The sequence below is a fragment of the Elephas maximus genome, chromosome 1, assembly GCF_024166365.1.
Source record: "Elephas maximus indicus isolate mEleMax1 chromosome 1, mEleMax1 primary haplotype, whole genome shotgun sequence".
Taxonomy (NCBI): domain Eukaryota; kingdom Metazoa; phylum Chordata; class Mammalia; order Proboscidea; family Elephantidae; genus Elephas; species Elephas maximus.
In genome coordinates, this window is record NC_064819.1 from 108,964,358 (window position 1) to 108,980,604 (window position 16,247).

The window sequence follows — 16,247 nt, forward strand, 5'->3', positions numbered from 1 at the left end:
GGTTGTTTCCAGCTTTTGGCTGTTGTGAATAATGCTGCAGTGAACATTGATATACAAGTATCTTTTTGAGTCTCTGCTTTCAATTCTAGAAGTGGAATCACTGGGTCAAATTATATGTTTAACTTTTTGAGGAACCACCAAACTGTTTCCTGTAGCCTCTGCACCCTTTTACATTCCCGGCAGCAACGTTCGAAGCTTCTAGTTTCTGCACATCCTCACCAATGCCTTTCCATTTTTTAAATGATGGCCATCCTAGTGGGTGTGAAATGGTATTGCATTATGGTTTTGATTTGCATTTAATGACTCATGTGTTGAGCGTGTTTTCATGTGTTTATTGGCCATTTGTGTGTCTTCTTTAGAGAAATGGCTATTGAGATTCTTTGCCCAGTTTTTAATTAGATTATCTTTTTTATTATTGAGTTGTAAGTATGTGAATGCAAGTACCTTATTATATCATTTCAAGTATTTTCTCCCATCCTGTGGGTTGTCTTTTCATTTTCTTGATGGTATCATTTGCCACATAAAAGTTTGTAATTTTGATGAAGTCCAATTTGTCTGTTTTTTTCTTTTGTTGCTTGTGCATTTGGTGTCATATCTAGGAAAGTTTTCTTAGCTCAAGGTCCTGAAAATTTACTCCTGTGTTTTCTTCTAGGAGTTTTATCATTTTAGCTATCACATATTTAGGGTCGCTGTGATTACATCTAAGCTTGTGATCTATTTTGAGTTTATTTTTGAAAATCAATTGAATGTAAATGTAAGGGCTTATTTCTGGACTCATTTCTATTTCATTGATCTGTGTGTATGTCCATCTTTATGCCAACACCACACTGTCTTGATTACTGTAGCTTTGTAGTATCCTTTGTGGTTTTAATATGATCTTCGAAACCTGATTGTTAAGGAGTATTTAGGTAATGAAAAAATGTTGATTGAGAGAATGGTAGTTATTTTGAGAAAAATAGAAACAGGTTTAGAGGTTGGGCTGCTTTCAGGAAGTTGGGGCTTATAACATTGGATTCTTCCTTAAAAGATGTGGGGAAGTTATTTGTTAAGGAAATGTATGTATCAGAATGAAGTTAACTAACAGAAAATTCCTAACAGTGATAAGTAGGATAGAGGTTTATTTGTTTCATGTTCAAAATGTTGAGAGCTACGTCAAGCCAGAGCTGATAATGGCGCTCCCTGGTGGCGAGGACCTAGGAGCCTTTGTTTGGTACTCTCCGAAGCATGGCTTCTGTTCTCGGTGTTGTGTTGTGGTACAGTGGCTACAGTGTCAGTCCTCATGTCTGCCTTCTAGCCAGCAGAAAAGGGGAAGAAGGGCACATCCTCTCTTCTAAAGAACATATCTCTCGCACATACCATTTTTGCTTCTTACTGGTCAGAACTTAGACAAATAGTTATTATACCTTGTTACTGGGACATGTAGCTTCTGTTCTCAGCAGCCTCATGTCCAACTAAAAATTGAGGCTTCCATTGCTGTGGAAGAAGAAATCGATTTTTAGGTGACAGCTGTCTCTGTCATAGTAAGATACTAGAAAATGACCACAGCTGGTGAAGCCCTTTGATAACTCTAAGGTGAACTGGCAGAAGTTGATGGTTTAGTTAACCGTGATATCTTTTAAGTCATTTTTATGTAAACATTTGAGAACTTAGTCTTAGGAGCTTTTACTAGTCGGATGTCTCTGTTCTGTGTGTGACACAGGCGATACCTCTGGCTGCTGTTTATTGTAGCACAAGAATATTTTGCCGTTGTCTCTTGGCCTCCTCTGATCTGGGTGGAATAGTCCTAGTGTGTGTTAGTCAAGTTTCAGTTAGGGGAGCAGAAGCACTATGAATATTATAGAGTAAGGAATTTATTATAGGAATTACTGTACACAATTATGGCAAGACATAAGGAAGTAAAGGCCTAAAAGGGGCAATTGAAGGCTCAGTGAAATGCCGTTAACCAGCCCTAGTGTGAATGAATGGGCCAGAGCTTGCAGGGGAATCTGGAAGCTAGGGACCAAGGAGGCTAGTATAGAAAGAAGTCTCTAATGTCATTGGCCCTTCGTGGCTACTGTATTTTGTGAGTTCACAGCTAAAATCTGGTGAGGGGCTCAGGCGTGGCACAGGTAAGTGGTGTGAGGACACACGAAAACCTGCCAGCATCTCTGTGTATTTCTCACCGTCTCTAACAAGTGACAACCTTCAGAGCATAATGGTGACTGCTTTACCTCTGGCTCTCAAATCTTGTGCAGTTCCGTTTTTGATGAACTCTTAACCCAGACCAGACCCATATAAAAACCGGCTGCCATTGAGTCGGTTCTGACTCATAGCAACCCTATAGGGCAGAGTAGAACTACCCCATAGAGCTTCCAAGGAGCGCCTGGCGGATTCGAACTGCTGACCTTTTGGTTAGCAGCCGTAGAACTTAACCACTACGCCACCAGGGTTTCTGAGAACCATATAGGAAAGGGAATTCTGGGAATTATCCCAGTGTAACCAAGTTGACAATAAAACAATCCACCACCTAAAAGATGGCTCTCAGATGCCCAAGCGTTCTCCTGAGCCATCACGTAGTCAGCCAAACTCCCAAACTCCTTGGTCAGACCACTTTTGGGGGTCTTTTAGTGTAGTGTATTCTATAGCTTTCACTGTTTGTAGTATTGGCATATATGCTCTGGCATATCACATCCACTCTTCTGGGAGTATATGCTTTACTATTTGATCCATTTTTCTCTTCTTATGTAGAAGTTCTAAACCCATGTATTTCTTCCTAGGAAATGCTATGTATTTAGTATGGCAAAAAGAACACACACAAACCTTTGACAATGTGAAATTCAAGATTGTTTCTTATGAATAAAGACTACAGAGTAATAAAACGAGCCTTTCTCTGTTTTTTTGTCATTCTGCCCCAAAACTTAGTGGCTTAAGATAATCTGTTTTATTATAGTCACGGTTTCTTTGGATCGAGAATTTGGCCAGGGCTCAGAAAGAATGATTGTCTCTGCTCCATGGTGTCTGGGCCCTCAGCTAGGAGAACTTTTCTCATAACCTTGAAAGTCAGGCTGCATCACTTCTGCGTTCTGTTGGTTACAAACAAGTCACAAGCCCACCCAGATTCAAGGGAGGGGACACAGACCCCACCTCTTGATGGAAGGGCTGTCAAGGTTAGATTGTAAGAAGAGCTTGTGGAATGAGAGATACTATTGTGACCATCACTGGAAAATACAGTCTGCCGCAGTCTTGAGTTGAGGATTGTGAGACTTAAAGGTGCAGTGATAGTAATGAGTCCAGGGTTATAGTGGAGGGACTATGGAGAGCGTCGTTAGTCCTGCACGAAGAGTCAGGCAAGACTTTAGAAAAGGGACTGCCCTCTCGAGTTGTTTTCTTGTGAAGTCAGTGGGCCAGCTGGGAGTATCCTAATATCCCAGTAGAAGAAACTGAGGCTCAGAGAGGTTAATGAAGATTGGATAAAGAATTAATTAGTGATGAAGCCAGGCCAAAACCCAGGTGTTCTGACATTCAGTCCAAGCTCACATTGGGAAATTTGAATTCTTAGATCTTTATGATTATAGAGAGATTTGGTACAGGTAATAGAAGAAACTTCGGGGTAATGGTAATTTCTTATGTACAGCCACAAAAGCATGCCTTAACCTGTAACACTTTGTTCGAAAACTTCTGATGTGATTGGTACATTAGGTTGAGAGAAAGAGCGGAAGTATTGAATTCTTCCGTGGCCCAATAGTCATTTTCTTTCTTGGTTTTCATTGAGAAAATGTGTAAGAATTCTGCCTGTTTGAAGATTTGTATAGTAGGATGAGAAGAGAGGAGTCTGGTGTCATTTCTAAACTGTTAAACACACTTCATTACCTTCTTGTTCATCAGGAAGCCCAGAACCTTATGGCCCTCACCAACGTGGACACCCCATTAAAAGGTGGACTTAATACCCCTTTGCACGAGAGTGACTTCTCAGGTGTGACTCCACAGCGACAGGTTGTACAGACACCAAACACAGTTCTTTCTACCCCATTCAGGTATTGTAAATAAATCAAAAGATTTGTATCTTAGAAAAACTTGAATCCAAAGATAGGAACATCCATGTTTGCTTTAGTAATGTTGATAGAGAATGGAAATACATCTTCTGCTTGCCTCTGATTTCTTCTCACTCATGGTAATAAATACCATAGCATCTAGGCAGTGGTTAAATACTGCATGCTGCCGGTAATGGAGCTTTTTTATTCAAAGCTTCTGATGTTACCTTGTTTCTGAATACTTTCTGATTTAAAAGATCAGATCAACCCATTGTTAATGATCATTTTGTGAAGTTTATAAAAATTGTAAGCCTTTTAGTGCATGTATTCCTATTTTCATCAACATTTTATGAAAGGTTTCAAATGTTCAGTAAGGTTGAAAGCATGGTAAAGTGAACATCCATGTACTCACCACCTAGATTCAACGATTGTTAAATTTTGCTTTATTTGCGTTATCACAGATCAAGTCCATCTTATTTTTTAATGCATTTTAAAACAAGTGCAGATATTAGTTTATTTCACCCCTAAACACTTCAACATGCATAGTATTAACTAGAGTTTACTTTTTATAGTTTTTTTTGTTTTAAGCTACTGCTTTTAAGAAGAATCTTTCTGATACATAAATGTTTTATAATAGGTTGTGTTAAAACTTTTAAGAGTTAATACTATTTGGAGTTTGTTTTTAGTTTTAAGTGTTAGGATATGTCCTCTATCGATTGTTTAGTGGAGGATTTTGTATCTTAGAAAACCTGGTTGTTCAGTATAGGAAGCATTTCAGACCATTGCAACTCAGCATGGCAGCAGGATCAGGAAGCTTTGGCAACCAAATCCTTATCTAACATTGAGCATTTCTTGCAAGGCTTGTAAAAGAGCCTAATCCCTCTTTCCCTGTGTATGTCTTGTTTCTCAACTAGATTGTAAGCTCCTTGAGGGCAGGGACCATGTCTTGTACGATAACACCTCATCTACAGGGAACGGCTGTCTGGCAGCGCCACCTGTCTGGAGCACAGCCAAGAAACAGGAAGTAAGCAGCAACCCAAAACAGAACAAAAAGGCGTTGAACAATTAAAATACAAGTTACAAAGTCTATAACTATTCCCAGGAGAGTCTTTTGGCTTTCACTCAGAACTTATTCACATTTAGACCGGATTCTTTGATTTCCAAACAAAATATAAAGGGACCAGCTACTTAAAGTGTGTACACCTATGATAATGAAATGATGGCCAGCAGCTTGACAGCCAGGAAGGAGGCAAACAAGATGAAGACAGTGAACTCAAAAAAAGAAGTCTGGGTTCACTGAGTGTGATGTCGGACCTCCTTACACACTGATAGTATATGTTCTTAGCTATCCTAACACTTCAAGAAATGGTTGAAATGATGTTTAGTGGGCCTAGTTTAGGAAGGTAAGAAAATGTAAAATGTGATAACTTTATTTGAAGTCATTAAGATAAAAATATTATGTTTAAAGGTAAATGCTGAGTTAGCTAGACTACATCTTTATTTTAACCTAGAACTCTAATTTAAAACTAGTTAGAGAAACAGAATTTCTGAAGTCTTTGTTTTTCCTGTGAAATAATTTATATGAAAAGCATTTGAAAGCATAATCTAAATATATCTGTCTGTCTAGGACTCCTTCTCATGGACCTGAAGGCCTGACTCCCAGGAGTGGGACAACTCCCAAGCCAGTTGTTAACTCCACCCCGGGTAGAACTCCTCTCCGAGACAAGTTAAACATTAATCCTGAGGATGGAATGGCAGACTACAGTGATCCCTCTTACGTGAAGCAGATGGTAAATGTCAGTTCTCTTTTCATTTCAGCTGTTGTACTTTTCAGCTACAGAATTTCTATTTGATTTTTCTCTTTTTTATTGTGGTGAAAACATATACACCAAAACAGTTGCCAGCATACATTTGATTTATTTTTATAATTTTTCTTTATTGATATTTCATACCTGTTCATAATCTTTTTCCTGATTTCCTATAATTTTTTTTCCATGATTTCTTTTGGCTCTTTGAGCATATTTGAGACAGTTAACTGAAAGTCATTTTCTAGTAAGTTCAATGTCTGGACTTCCTCAGGGATAGTTTCTGTCAATTTCTTTTTTCCTATGAAGGGCCATACCTTTTAGTTTCTTTGTATGCTTTGAAATTTTTTGTTGAGACCTGGTCATTTTGAATGTTGGAATGTGGTAACTCTGAAAATCAGATTCTCCTCCTTCCCCAGGGATTGCAGTTGTTTTTTTAGGGCTGCCTTTGTTTGTTTGTTTAGTTACTTTTTCAACCTATTTTTTGTGAAGACTGTATTCCTTATTGTATGTGGTTGCTGAAGTCTCTGTTCCATTATCTCCATGGTCAGCCAGTGACCTAACAGGTTTCCTTATGGAACAATGGCCAGCCTATGTACTGATCCCTTGCTAAACTACCAGGCAGATCAAAACACACAACCCTTATTTTCAGAGGACATGGTTCTTATTACCCACCCTGGCACCAGCAAGTTGCACCAGGAATGCCGGCTGTCATCCCCATGGCTGCCTACCATGAGGATGGGGGAGAGGAGCGGTGGTAGCTATTCCAAAATGCTTCATCAGGCACTCCCTTGTGAGTGTTCAGCTAGACTACAAAGCTCTGAAATAGTTGATGCTGATGGTTCTTGCCAGCTCAGCAGTTGTGGTGGAAGTACTGATTCCTAGAGCTTCTTAATCTGCCATCTTTCTGGATGTCCCAGTTACGTTTTAATACTTTCTAATAAAAAAAAAAAAAAAAAAAAAATTTTTTTTATTTATTTATTTTTTAAATATCTCCTGGGTTCCAAATTAAAAAATTTCCTCTTGTCAGTGCATATCACATGTACCTTAAGAATCTCTACACCTGTGGATGCCAGAAAAGGGAAATGATTTGCAAGACTTAACAAAAGGGGTAATCTTTTGAGCTCATAAACCTACTTTTTCTTATTGTTAATGTGTTTGCCAGTATTCATGGTGCTAATAATAATGCGTCTTATATCTCTTGTAAGATTTTAATTTTTATCAAGTTACTAATATTTTCTTAAACAATACATTTATTTTCATTTTTTTTCTGTTTCTGTAAATTATTAAGCTTTGAATGCCTTATAAGTTAGATTTTGAATCTTGAAATCCTCTTTGCTCTGTATTTGAGAAGGGCAGTCTAGATTTCAAAGCCAAGTTAATTTTATGTTTATTGCTGATGCCAGTGAATTCTTCTTTTGTATATTTTGCAAGGTGATTTAGAAAGCCAGGTATAAAAGTTACAATTCTTGCTTTCGCCTGAGTTACTGCTTTTATTACTTCATTATTGGGCCTGGTTATCTGATGCCACAGAAAATCATTGTGAGTTTTTTTGGTAATGAGTTCCAGTGATGCTGGGCAATCTCCCGTTTATAGGTTTAATTCTTCTAACTTCATGTACAGGTTTGGTTAGTTAAAAAATTTTTTTTTAAATGCCCACATTAATATTAACTAATGCCAACTCTGAATGGCTACTTAAGAATTAAACAAGTTAAAACTTTAATGCACAGCATGGGTCTGGACACTTGAGGGGATACAAAGTTGAGTAAAAGATGTGCTTTCTCTTAAAGAAGTTTATACTCTGGGGAGATGGCAGTATTAAACCAAGTCCAGATATAATTGTAGTACAAAATAAGCCTTTTGAGTAAAACCAGCACACTTAAGGTGGTCAAAGAAAGGAACAGTCAGATTTGTTGGGTGGATGTCAGGAACGCTTTCACTGAGGAGGTATGCCCAGAAGGAAGGTGGGGGCAGTTTCAGACAGAGGCCACAACATGAGTAAGCGTGAAGCATGTTTTGCGTGTAACAAATCATCTGGAGCTCATGGCAGCATGCATGTAATGGAGCAGTGGGAAGTCATGAGCTGGAAAGCTGAGCCGAGGATGTACTGGGGAAACCTTTGGGTACCAGACAGTTTCCTTTGGGAACTATAGACTCTGTTTTCTTTGGCCTACGTATATTTTCATATTTCCATTAACACACTCACACACGCAAATTTAGGCATCTTTCAGATTGGGTTTTATTAGTCCAAGGACAGGTTGACTTGTGAACTTGTTCTTTTCATTTGCTGTCAAATTTCACTGTCTGAAATGTATTCCTTCAAATGAAAATACAGATCGTAAAGGACTTTTTTCTGCCCCTACAGTGGCAATTCCCAAACCTTCTATTAGAACATCTTAGGATATCTTCAGTGATTATAAGTCAAAGTTTTTATTGATCTTAATGTAGGGAAGAAAGGGAGATTGAAATTAAGCAAAAAACTGGTCTCAGTGCTGAAGTTAGGAGTCATTTTCCTGTAATTAGTATTAGGGTAATAACTTTTTAGAAATTCTTATAGAATATTGGTTGAATACTTAATGCGTATGAATTCAGAAGGACCAATTCTTTTCTACAGGAAAGAGAATCCCGTGAACATCTCCGTTTAGGGTTGTTGGGCCTTCCTGCCCCCAAGAATGACTTTGAAATTGTTCTACCAGAAAATGCCGAGAAGGAGCTGGAAGAGCGTGAAATAGATGATACATACGTTGAAGATGCTGCTGATGTGGATGCCCGAAAGCAGGTGGGTAATTGTGCCAGAAAGGCAGTGTAAGTAGGCTCAAAGAATGGAGAACAGCCAGATGTCTCGCGAACTCTATGTACGAGTTTTTTTAATATTAAGAAAAAAGTTAAAGTAAATTATTTATGTAATTAATAATATAGTCTCACATAAATAATAGTATACCTAAAATACCTGGATGGGCATTCTTAAAATGTTTCTGTATACGGTTGTTTAAATGCCCTCTGTCAAATTCGTTATGCTTCCCTAAAATACACATAAGTGGTCTTTTAGGCACTGCTTTTCACTTTAGCCAAACAAATAAATAACATCTTGTGTTGGTTGAGTAAATGGTTTTAGGTCAGTATAAGCTAATCAGAAATGTGGATTTGGAAACATGGAGTGTGTCAGAATAATATTAGTAACACCTTGAACTAATATTCTTTTAGTTAATTACTTTCCCATTGGTACCTAACCACACCCTGGTTATACAAATAGAATAGGTATTAGCTCATTTTAGAAATGAGGAAATGGGCTCAGATGAATTCAGTTAATTTTCGCAGGCCTCATGACTGGTGAATAGTGAATCCTGAACTGGAACTGAGGTCATTTGACCCCTTTCAGTAAGTCATGCCGCAGTACATTTCAGGATCATTTTAAGAAGCTTTCATCTCAAGGGATTGGAATGAGAGTGGCAGCAGTGGAAAATCATATCTTAGAGGGAAATCATGTGAATGTGCTTTTCGGTGGGGAACATAGGATAATACTTTTTGTGTTTAGTTTTCTCAGCTACTTTGAGTTACATCTACCCTTTTAGAAATGGAATGAAATTTTAATGTGTCATCCCACATTATTCATAATTTTAGAATCTGGAAACAATTAATTCACTGGCTTTTTTGAATTCAAAGTCACTAGCTTTGGGGGTGAAAGGGAAGGGTTGTGTTGAAGGGTTAGAGTTGCCTCTAAGTTTGAGATTTTCATTTAGACAAGAAAAGAATGATTATTTGATGGATGCAGCCCCTACCATGTAAATCTGGAGAATGCTGTAGTAGACACAGGGAATTCTTAGTTTCTATTGTAATGCGAGAATGAATAAACTGGTTAATTTTTGTTGCCGTAACATTACCTTTTTACAAAGTTACATAGATTTCTATAGCTTTAGCACTTGAATGGACATGACTTTATAGACCAAAGTGTTTTCACCTTTACTGAGATGTGCCAAACACTCTATAGCTGCAATCATGGATATAAAATTATTTTTTTAGGCCATACGAGATGCAGAACGTGTAAAGGAAATGAAACGAATGCACAAAGCTGTTCAGAAAGATCTGCCAAGACCATCAGAAGTAAGTATTAGGAAGTTTTAAGTTTTTTTTTATGATTGGTGCTTTGTGTATCATTCATAAAGATTATAAAACAAAATTTCATCCACCGTTTGGAATATAATGAAGTTTTTTTTTTTTTTTTAATTTTTATTGTGCTTTAAGTGAAAGTTTACAAATCAAGTCAGTCTCTCACACAAAAACCCATATACACCTTGCTACACACTCCCAATTACTTTCCCCCTAATGAGACAGCCCGCTCTCTCCGTCCACTCTCTCTTTTCGTGTCCATTTCACCAGCTTCTAACCCCCTCCACCCTCTCATCTCCCCTCCAGGCAGGAGATACCAACATAGTCTCAAGTGTCCACCTGATCCAAGAAGCTCACTCCTCACCAGCATCCCTCTCCAACCCATTGTCCAGTCCAATCCTTGTCTGAAGAGTTGGCTTTGGCAATAGTTCCTGTCCTGGGCTAACAGAAGGTCTGGGGACCATGACCACCGGGGTCCTTCTAGTCTCAGTCAGACCGTTAAGTCTGGTCTTTTTATGAGAATTTGGGGTCTGCATCCCACTGCTCTCCTGCTCCCTTCGGAGTTCTCTGTAGTGTTCCCTGTCAGGGCAGTCATCGGTTGTAGCCAGGCACCATCTAGTTATTCTGGTCTTAGGCTCATGTAGTATCTAGTTTATGTGGCCCTTTTTGGCTCTTGGGCTCGTAATTCCCTTGTGTTCTGGGTGTTCTTCATTCTCCTTTGATCCAGGTGGGTTGAGACCAATTGATGCATCTTAGATGGCCGCTTGCTAGTGTTTAAGACCCCAGACGCCACTTTCCAAAGTGGGATGCAGAATGTTTTCTTAGTAGATTTTATAAAGCCAGTTGACTTAGATGTCCCCTGAAACCATGGTCCGCAAACCCCTGCCCCTGCTGTGCTGGCCTTTGAAGCTTTCAGTTTCTTCAGGGAACTTCTTTGCGTTAGGTTTAGTCCAGTTGTGCTGATTTCGCTTGTATTGTGTGTTGTCTTTCTTGTCACCTAAAGTAGTTCTTATCTAGTATCTAGTGAATACCCCTCTCTCACCCTCCTTCCCTCCCACCTCTTGTAACTGTCAAAGAAAATTTTCTTCTCTTTAAAGTATTTCTCAAGTTCGAATATAACGAAATTTAAAAAATTTAGTCAGCATTCCCAAATCCAATCTTTAAAATGGTTCACTGGTACAAATAGGAATTTAGAAGAAGAAGGAAAAAATTGCTTTTGAATACGCAAAACATTTGCTGTTTAATTCATGCTAGAACAAGTAATAACGTTACTATGTTGCAATGATATGTTTAGTAATTGTACTTGTTTTAAAAATTTTAGGTAAATGAAACTATTCTAAGACCTTTAAATGTAGAACCACCTCTAACAGATTTACAGAAAAGTGAAGAACTAATCAAAAAAGAAATGATTACAATGCTTCATTATGATCTCCTGCATCACCCTTACGAGCCATCTGGGAATAAAAAGGGAAAACCTGTAGGATTTGCTGCCAACAATGCAGAGCACGTTGCCTATCTGGATCATAACCCTTATGAAAAGTTCTCCAAAGAAGAGCTGAAAAAGGTGTGATTGAACAAGAATTCTTCCTTCTTGAGATTTAAGTATATCTTAACGCTCTGTATCATAGACAGAAATTAACTTATTTCACCACATTGATAATCATAAACAACTGAATCATATGGTTAGAAGGTAAGTGTTCATATTAAGTGTAATGAGAAGGATGTGCTTTAAGCCCCCTCCCTTCCTGGATGGTAAGTGATAGACCTCGATCAGATAAAGGTATTTTTTGTTTCATGATTGTATGCCTCATTGACAGTTGCCACAATAGCCATTTTCTGTGTTCTTCAACTCTGCTGTCTCTGAATACGATTGAATGCCTTTAATACTTAAATTTCACTTATTTAGACTAATATGAAAAGGCAAGACTGCGTTAAAAATGTTTTTAGATTAAACCTTTCATGTATTCAAAGAAAGGAAATACTTTTTACTGAATTTATTCCCCTCACTCGATTTCCTCCTACCTTTTTGGATAAGGAAATGGAGATAGAAATAAACATTTTTTGCATAAAGTCTGTGTCCTGCCTCTTCTTCATATGCATTTTATTCTTTGTGCTTTGGCAGAGCAAATGGCTGTGCCTGTGAATAGACATCTCCACAGCAGTATCAGGAAGTACGGTTGGTCTCACAGTTGGACGCAGAGTGATCGATCATCAGCTGCCATTCTGTTCATCAGCTTGGAATGTTTTTTTACAGGGAAGAGTGTGCTCTGTCTATTTGAGGCTCATCCTGTTGCTGTTGAGGTGATTCCGACTCGTAGTGACCTATAGGACAGGTTAGAACTGCGCTATAGGGCTGGTGGATTCGAATTGCCCAGTTTTCAGTTAGCAGCCTGAGCTCTTAACCACTGTGCCGGCAGGGGCCCATCTAAGGCTCCTAGTTAATCTAAAGGCATAATGCTTGCTGGGGTGGGAGCCAGGACATACTCTTCCAGCCCTAGTACTCTTACTCTTTTTCCATTGCTCTTGTCTTTTGTCTTTACCTTTTGTTTTCTGGTAGCCACTAGAGGGCTATCACAACTGGAGGCATGCTTCAGTTCACTTTTAATTTTTCAGCCCTGAAGGGCAACGATAGGCCCGTTGATTGGGATTGAGCTGCTGCAAACTTGGGAGAAAAGAAACAAGAGCCTCTTGTCTGTGTTCCTGCCCTCCCTCTCTTTTTTTTACCTTCTATTTTTCTTATTGCATAAATAGTAGTTTTATTACAGGTTTTTTAGAAAATAGAGAAAAGAAGAATTTAGACTTATATTTTGACAACTCGCTCCTGATTTCTCGATAACTGATTTACTCCGTTTGAGTAAGTGGAATAGGGGAACTGACATCTGTTGAGTGCCAATGCTGTGGCAAGTACATTGAAGTGAGGTTGAGACCTAGGGTATGAGCTCCATACTTGGATAGTTCCCTCTTTTTAGAGTGAAAATATGAGGGGAAGAAGGAATTTTAGGAAATACGGTTATGTATGGAAACCTGAAATAAAGAACTTCAATGCTCACAGAGCTCCTTTAGGGTGTAAATTCTTAATATAGTTTTTGAAAATAATTGCAAGTAGTGGTTTGGAATTACTTGAAACCATTACAGAGTCGTTGAGATGCTTTCCCATATCTATTTATATTTCTCTTTGTTCCAAAAAGAATTATAAAACAGCTATTTACTTAGCAGATTCTTTATAGTTAAAGATGACTTAGCTTATACATACTCTCTACTAATGATTATAAGAGCTAAAGTAAAGTTTTACTGTATACAGTTTCAGAATGAAATACCAGTTTTCAGTATGTTAAAATGGGTTTGTTTCCCTTACTTCCAATAAGAGGTATTGTTTACAAGTATCTATTCTCTTATGTGTTTTCTGTAGACATGGTTTTCCATTATTTTGTTTCAGTTTTCTGTGTGGTGGTCATTTGTCTTGATCTGATGTATTTTGGTCTGTGCTTATTTTCTAATGTTAGTTACTAGAAAGATTGAAAGCCTTTTGTAGGGTGCAAGAAGTCATTGCCAGTTTTTCATGAACCGTGAGGCAAAGGGCTGGTTAATGTGGAATACTCATGGCATTCTGTGCATCGGGTACTGGACTAGGCTCTTTATGCACATTGTGTCTCTTAATCCTAATAACCTGTCAGGCAGGTATTATCCCCATTTGCAGACGCGAAACGGGCTCAGAGAAGTTAAGTTCATATAGCTAGTAAGTGGTAAGGCTGTGGTTGGCACCCAGGCCTGTCCAATGCTGTCCCCTTCATTCTGTCATCTTAAATGATTTTTTTAGTTGTGAATAAAAGCTAGTTCTGTTGAGCTGTGACTGACTCATTTTTTTGACTTGTGTCCCCAGTCCCTGGCAATGTCAGGGGTATTCCTTCACATGAGAAAAAAGGCACATGCATGCAGAAATGCCAGGTTCCTCTTCACGGGATCCTGTGAGGTCCTGGGCATAAAGTGGAATGATAAAGAATGGAAGGAGCACACACAAGCATTGTTGGTGCAATTTAGCTTGAGTAGGACCCTGCCTCATCTGCTTGCTAGCATTGTGGTCTTGAACAAGTTACTTAATTTCTCTGAGCCTTAGTTTCATCAGCTTTAAAATGAGGTTAGCATTGTCTACTTTGTAAGGTGGTTGTGACATTTGGAGGTATTGTAGGTAAAACTTTAAAACCCAGTTCCTGGTACCTGCGAAATGTTAGCTGCTATTAAAATGAATGAGGCCGGAAGGTGTTTATGTGTTTGGAAAAACAGAGATACTTGACTTTAAAAAAAAAATCAATCTGCAGTGATATATGGGCATCTTAATTCATTTTGCTTAGGTATTGTACCGTGCTTGTGAAAAAAGCTATCAACCTAAACCCCTCACGTTTGCCCAAGGAAGGGAGAAAAATTAACGTCTTTTTAAGTGTTCTGGTGATGACAAGTATTAGTAGTACTCAAACTTACTGAAATTATTGTCGTAAACAGGCCCAGGATGTTCTGGTGCAGGAGATGGAAGTGGTAAAACAAGGAATGAGTCACGGAGAACTCTCAAGTGAAGCTTATAACCAGGTGTGGGAAGAATGCTACAGTCAAGTTTTGTATCTTCCTGGGCAGAGCCGCTACACACGGGCCAACCTAGCTAGCAAAAAGGACAGAATTGAGTCGCTTGAAAAGAGGCTTGAGGTTGGTATCCTTTTACAATTCTAATTTCAATGTACTTTGATTGAAATAATACCGCTAAGCCAAGTAATTCCATTGAAGACAACTTCAGAAAAATAGCCCCGAGGTGGTTTTTGCCTTTGCAGTTCTTAGGGAAACTACACTGAGGTGTTTGCTTCTCCTTGGCCTTGTTCACTGGCTTTTCAGAATTGCTGGCCTTCATGACTGAAGGGTGCTGTCCATGCTGACCACAGGTCAATCGGACCTTTTAGATGCAGAAGCAAGGAGCCAGGAAGTTAATGCTAGTCACTCAAAACAGTGTAGACCGATAGAATACCCTGTGTTCTCTAAAGAAGGGATCTCAGTAGAAAGGAATTTTCTTTTTATAGCCAAGAGGTCAAATTTACAGAAATCTGATACCTTTCTGTCCATACTATGAGTCTTGTAAGTTTTAAATTACAGAGGGAGGACTGAGCTGCATTACCTAGACATTGGCTTCTGTGAGTTTTCATGTCTATGAAAACATTGAAATTACTAGCTGTACTTTCATGGCGTGTGTTTTTTTAATATAGTCTGAACGTTTTGAATACCAGAATCTGTATAGGCATCTTACCAGTGGCATGTTAACTTGTGGTTCACAGACCATTAGGCTGCCTTGTGGATTCTTAATGGTGGTCTTTAAGGATGTTTCTGAGGCCAAAATGGAATGGGAAGGAGAAACGCTGCTTCTGGCAGTCGTGGGCAGAAAAGTGGCCCCAATTTTCTCTTTTATGTGATTACCAATTTCTCTTTACAGAAAGCTGATTCAAAAATATTTTTGTTTAGAGTTAAAATCAGAAGTAGTAAAATCACTTGATGTGGGGTTGGGGAAATGAGCAGGAGAAAGCAGTATCTTTTAATTGGAAAATTATTCTGAGTCTTAGTTTTACTTTTGATATCACTGGTATAAGCATCTGACAGTTAATGCCCATGAACTTTGATCATTTAGAGTTTGATTCCTTTCTGAAGTAATCTCTTCGTGGGTCGGATCTGAGCAATCCAGTGTTGTTGGCTCTTCTCGTTGTACTTACTAATGTCCAGCAGGGTGTGCTGTGGCTCTGTGTTTTAATTCAGAGTTTAAAGTCAGAGAAAATAGAGCATCGGTGGTTAAATCGTAAGTTATATTTTCTGTTGTGTAGGCCTCATTTCTTATAAATGGTACTTAGCAGTGTAATTCTGATCTAAGGTCAGCATCAAAACTGATTGGAAAGCCATTTGGAAAGCTTCCTTGTAATATTTATATATAAATACTTAGATCTCTCACTTGGTTTGAGGATCTTATTTGAGGTGGGTAAACTCTTTCTGCCTCAGATGGCCAGGACATTTTGTGCTGTTTAAAATTAAAAAAGTTTTCCTCTAAATCACATTTACTTTGTTGAGGTACTTACTTCATGGCAGCAAATAAATGTGTCACAAAGTGAGTGGTGCCATAGAGTACGTAATTTTTATTTCTGTGTTGAATTGGTCTTGTGAGTTTTGAAGGGAAAAATACAGAAAAGAACCACTGCTGTTCTTGTGGAGATTTATTTGGGTCGTTTATGAGCAACCATTAAAAACATGTGGTTCTCTTTGTTCAGTTCAGTACCAGGAACTGAAGTCTTCCGTTCAGCTATTT

General features: G+C 38.5%; 1 protein-coding gene across 2 annotated transcripts in view; it reads left to right on the plus strand.

The window, feature by feature from the left end:
• The window catches only part of CDC5L (cell division cycle 5 like), a 47,587-nt gene that overhangs the window by 16,590 nt on the left and 14,750 nt on the right, over positions 1-16,247 (plus strand). The window contains exons 9-14 of one of the 2 annotated variants that reach the window (XM_049893391.1): positions 3,865-4,013; positions 5,638-5,806; positions 8,430-8,594; positions 9,836-9,916; positions 11,244-11,486; positions 14,420-14,617. In XM_049893391.1, the coding sequence (XP_049749348.1) occupies positions 3,865-4,013; positions 5,638-5,806; positions 8,430-8,594; positions 9,836-9,916; positions 11,244-11,486; positions 14,420-14,617 (1,005 nt within the window). The remainder of the gene's footprint in view (positions 1-3,864; positions 4,014-5,637; positions 5,807-8,429; positions 8,595-9,835; positions 9,917-11,243; positions 11,487-14,419; positions 14,618-16,247) is intronic. The other variant, XM_049893400.1, reaches the window with a different exon arrangement.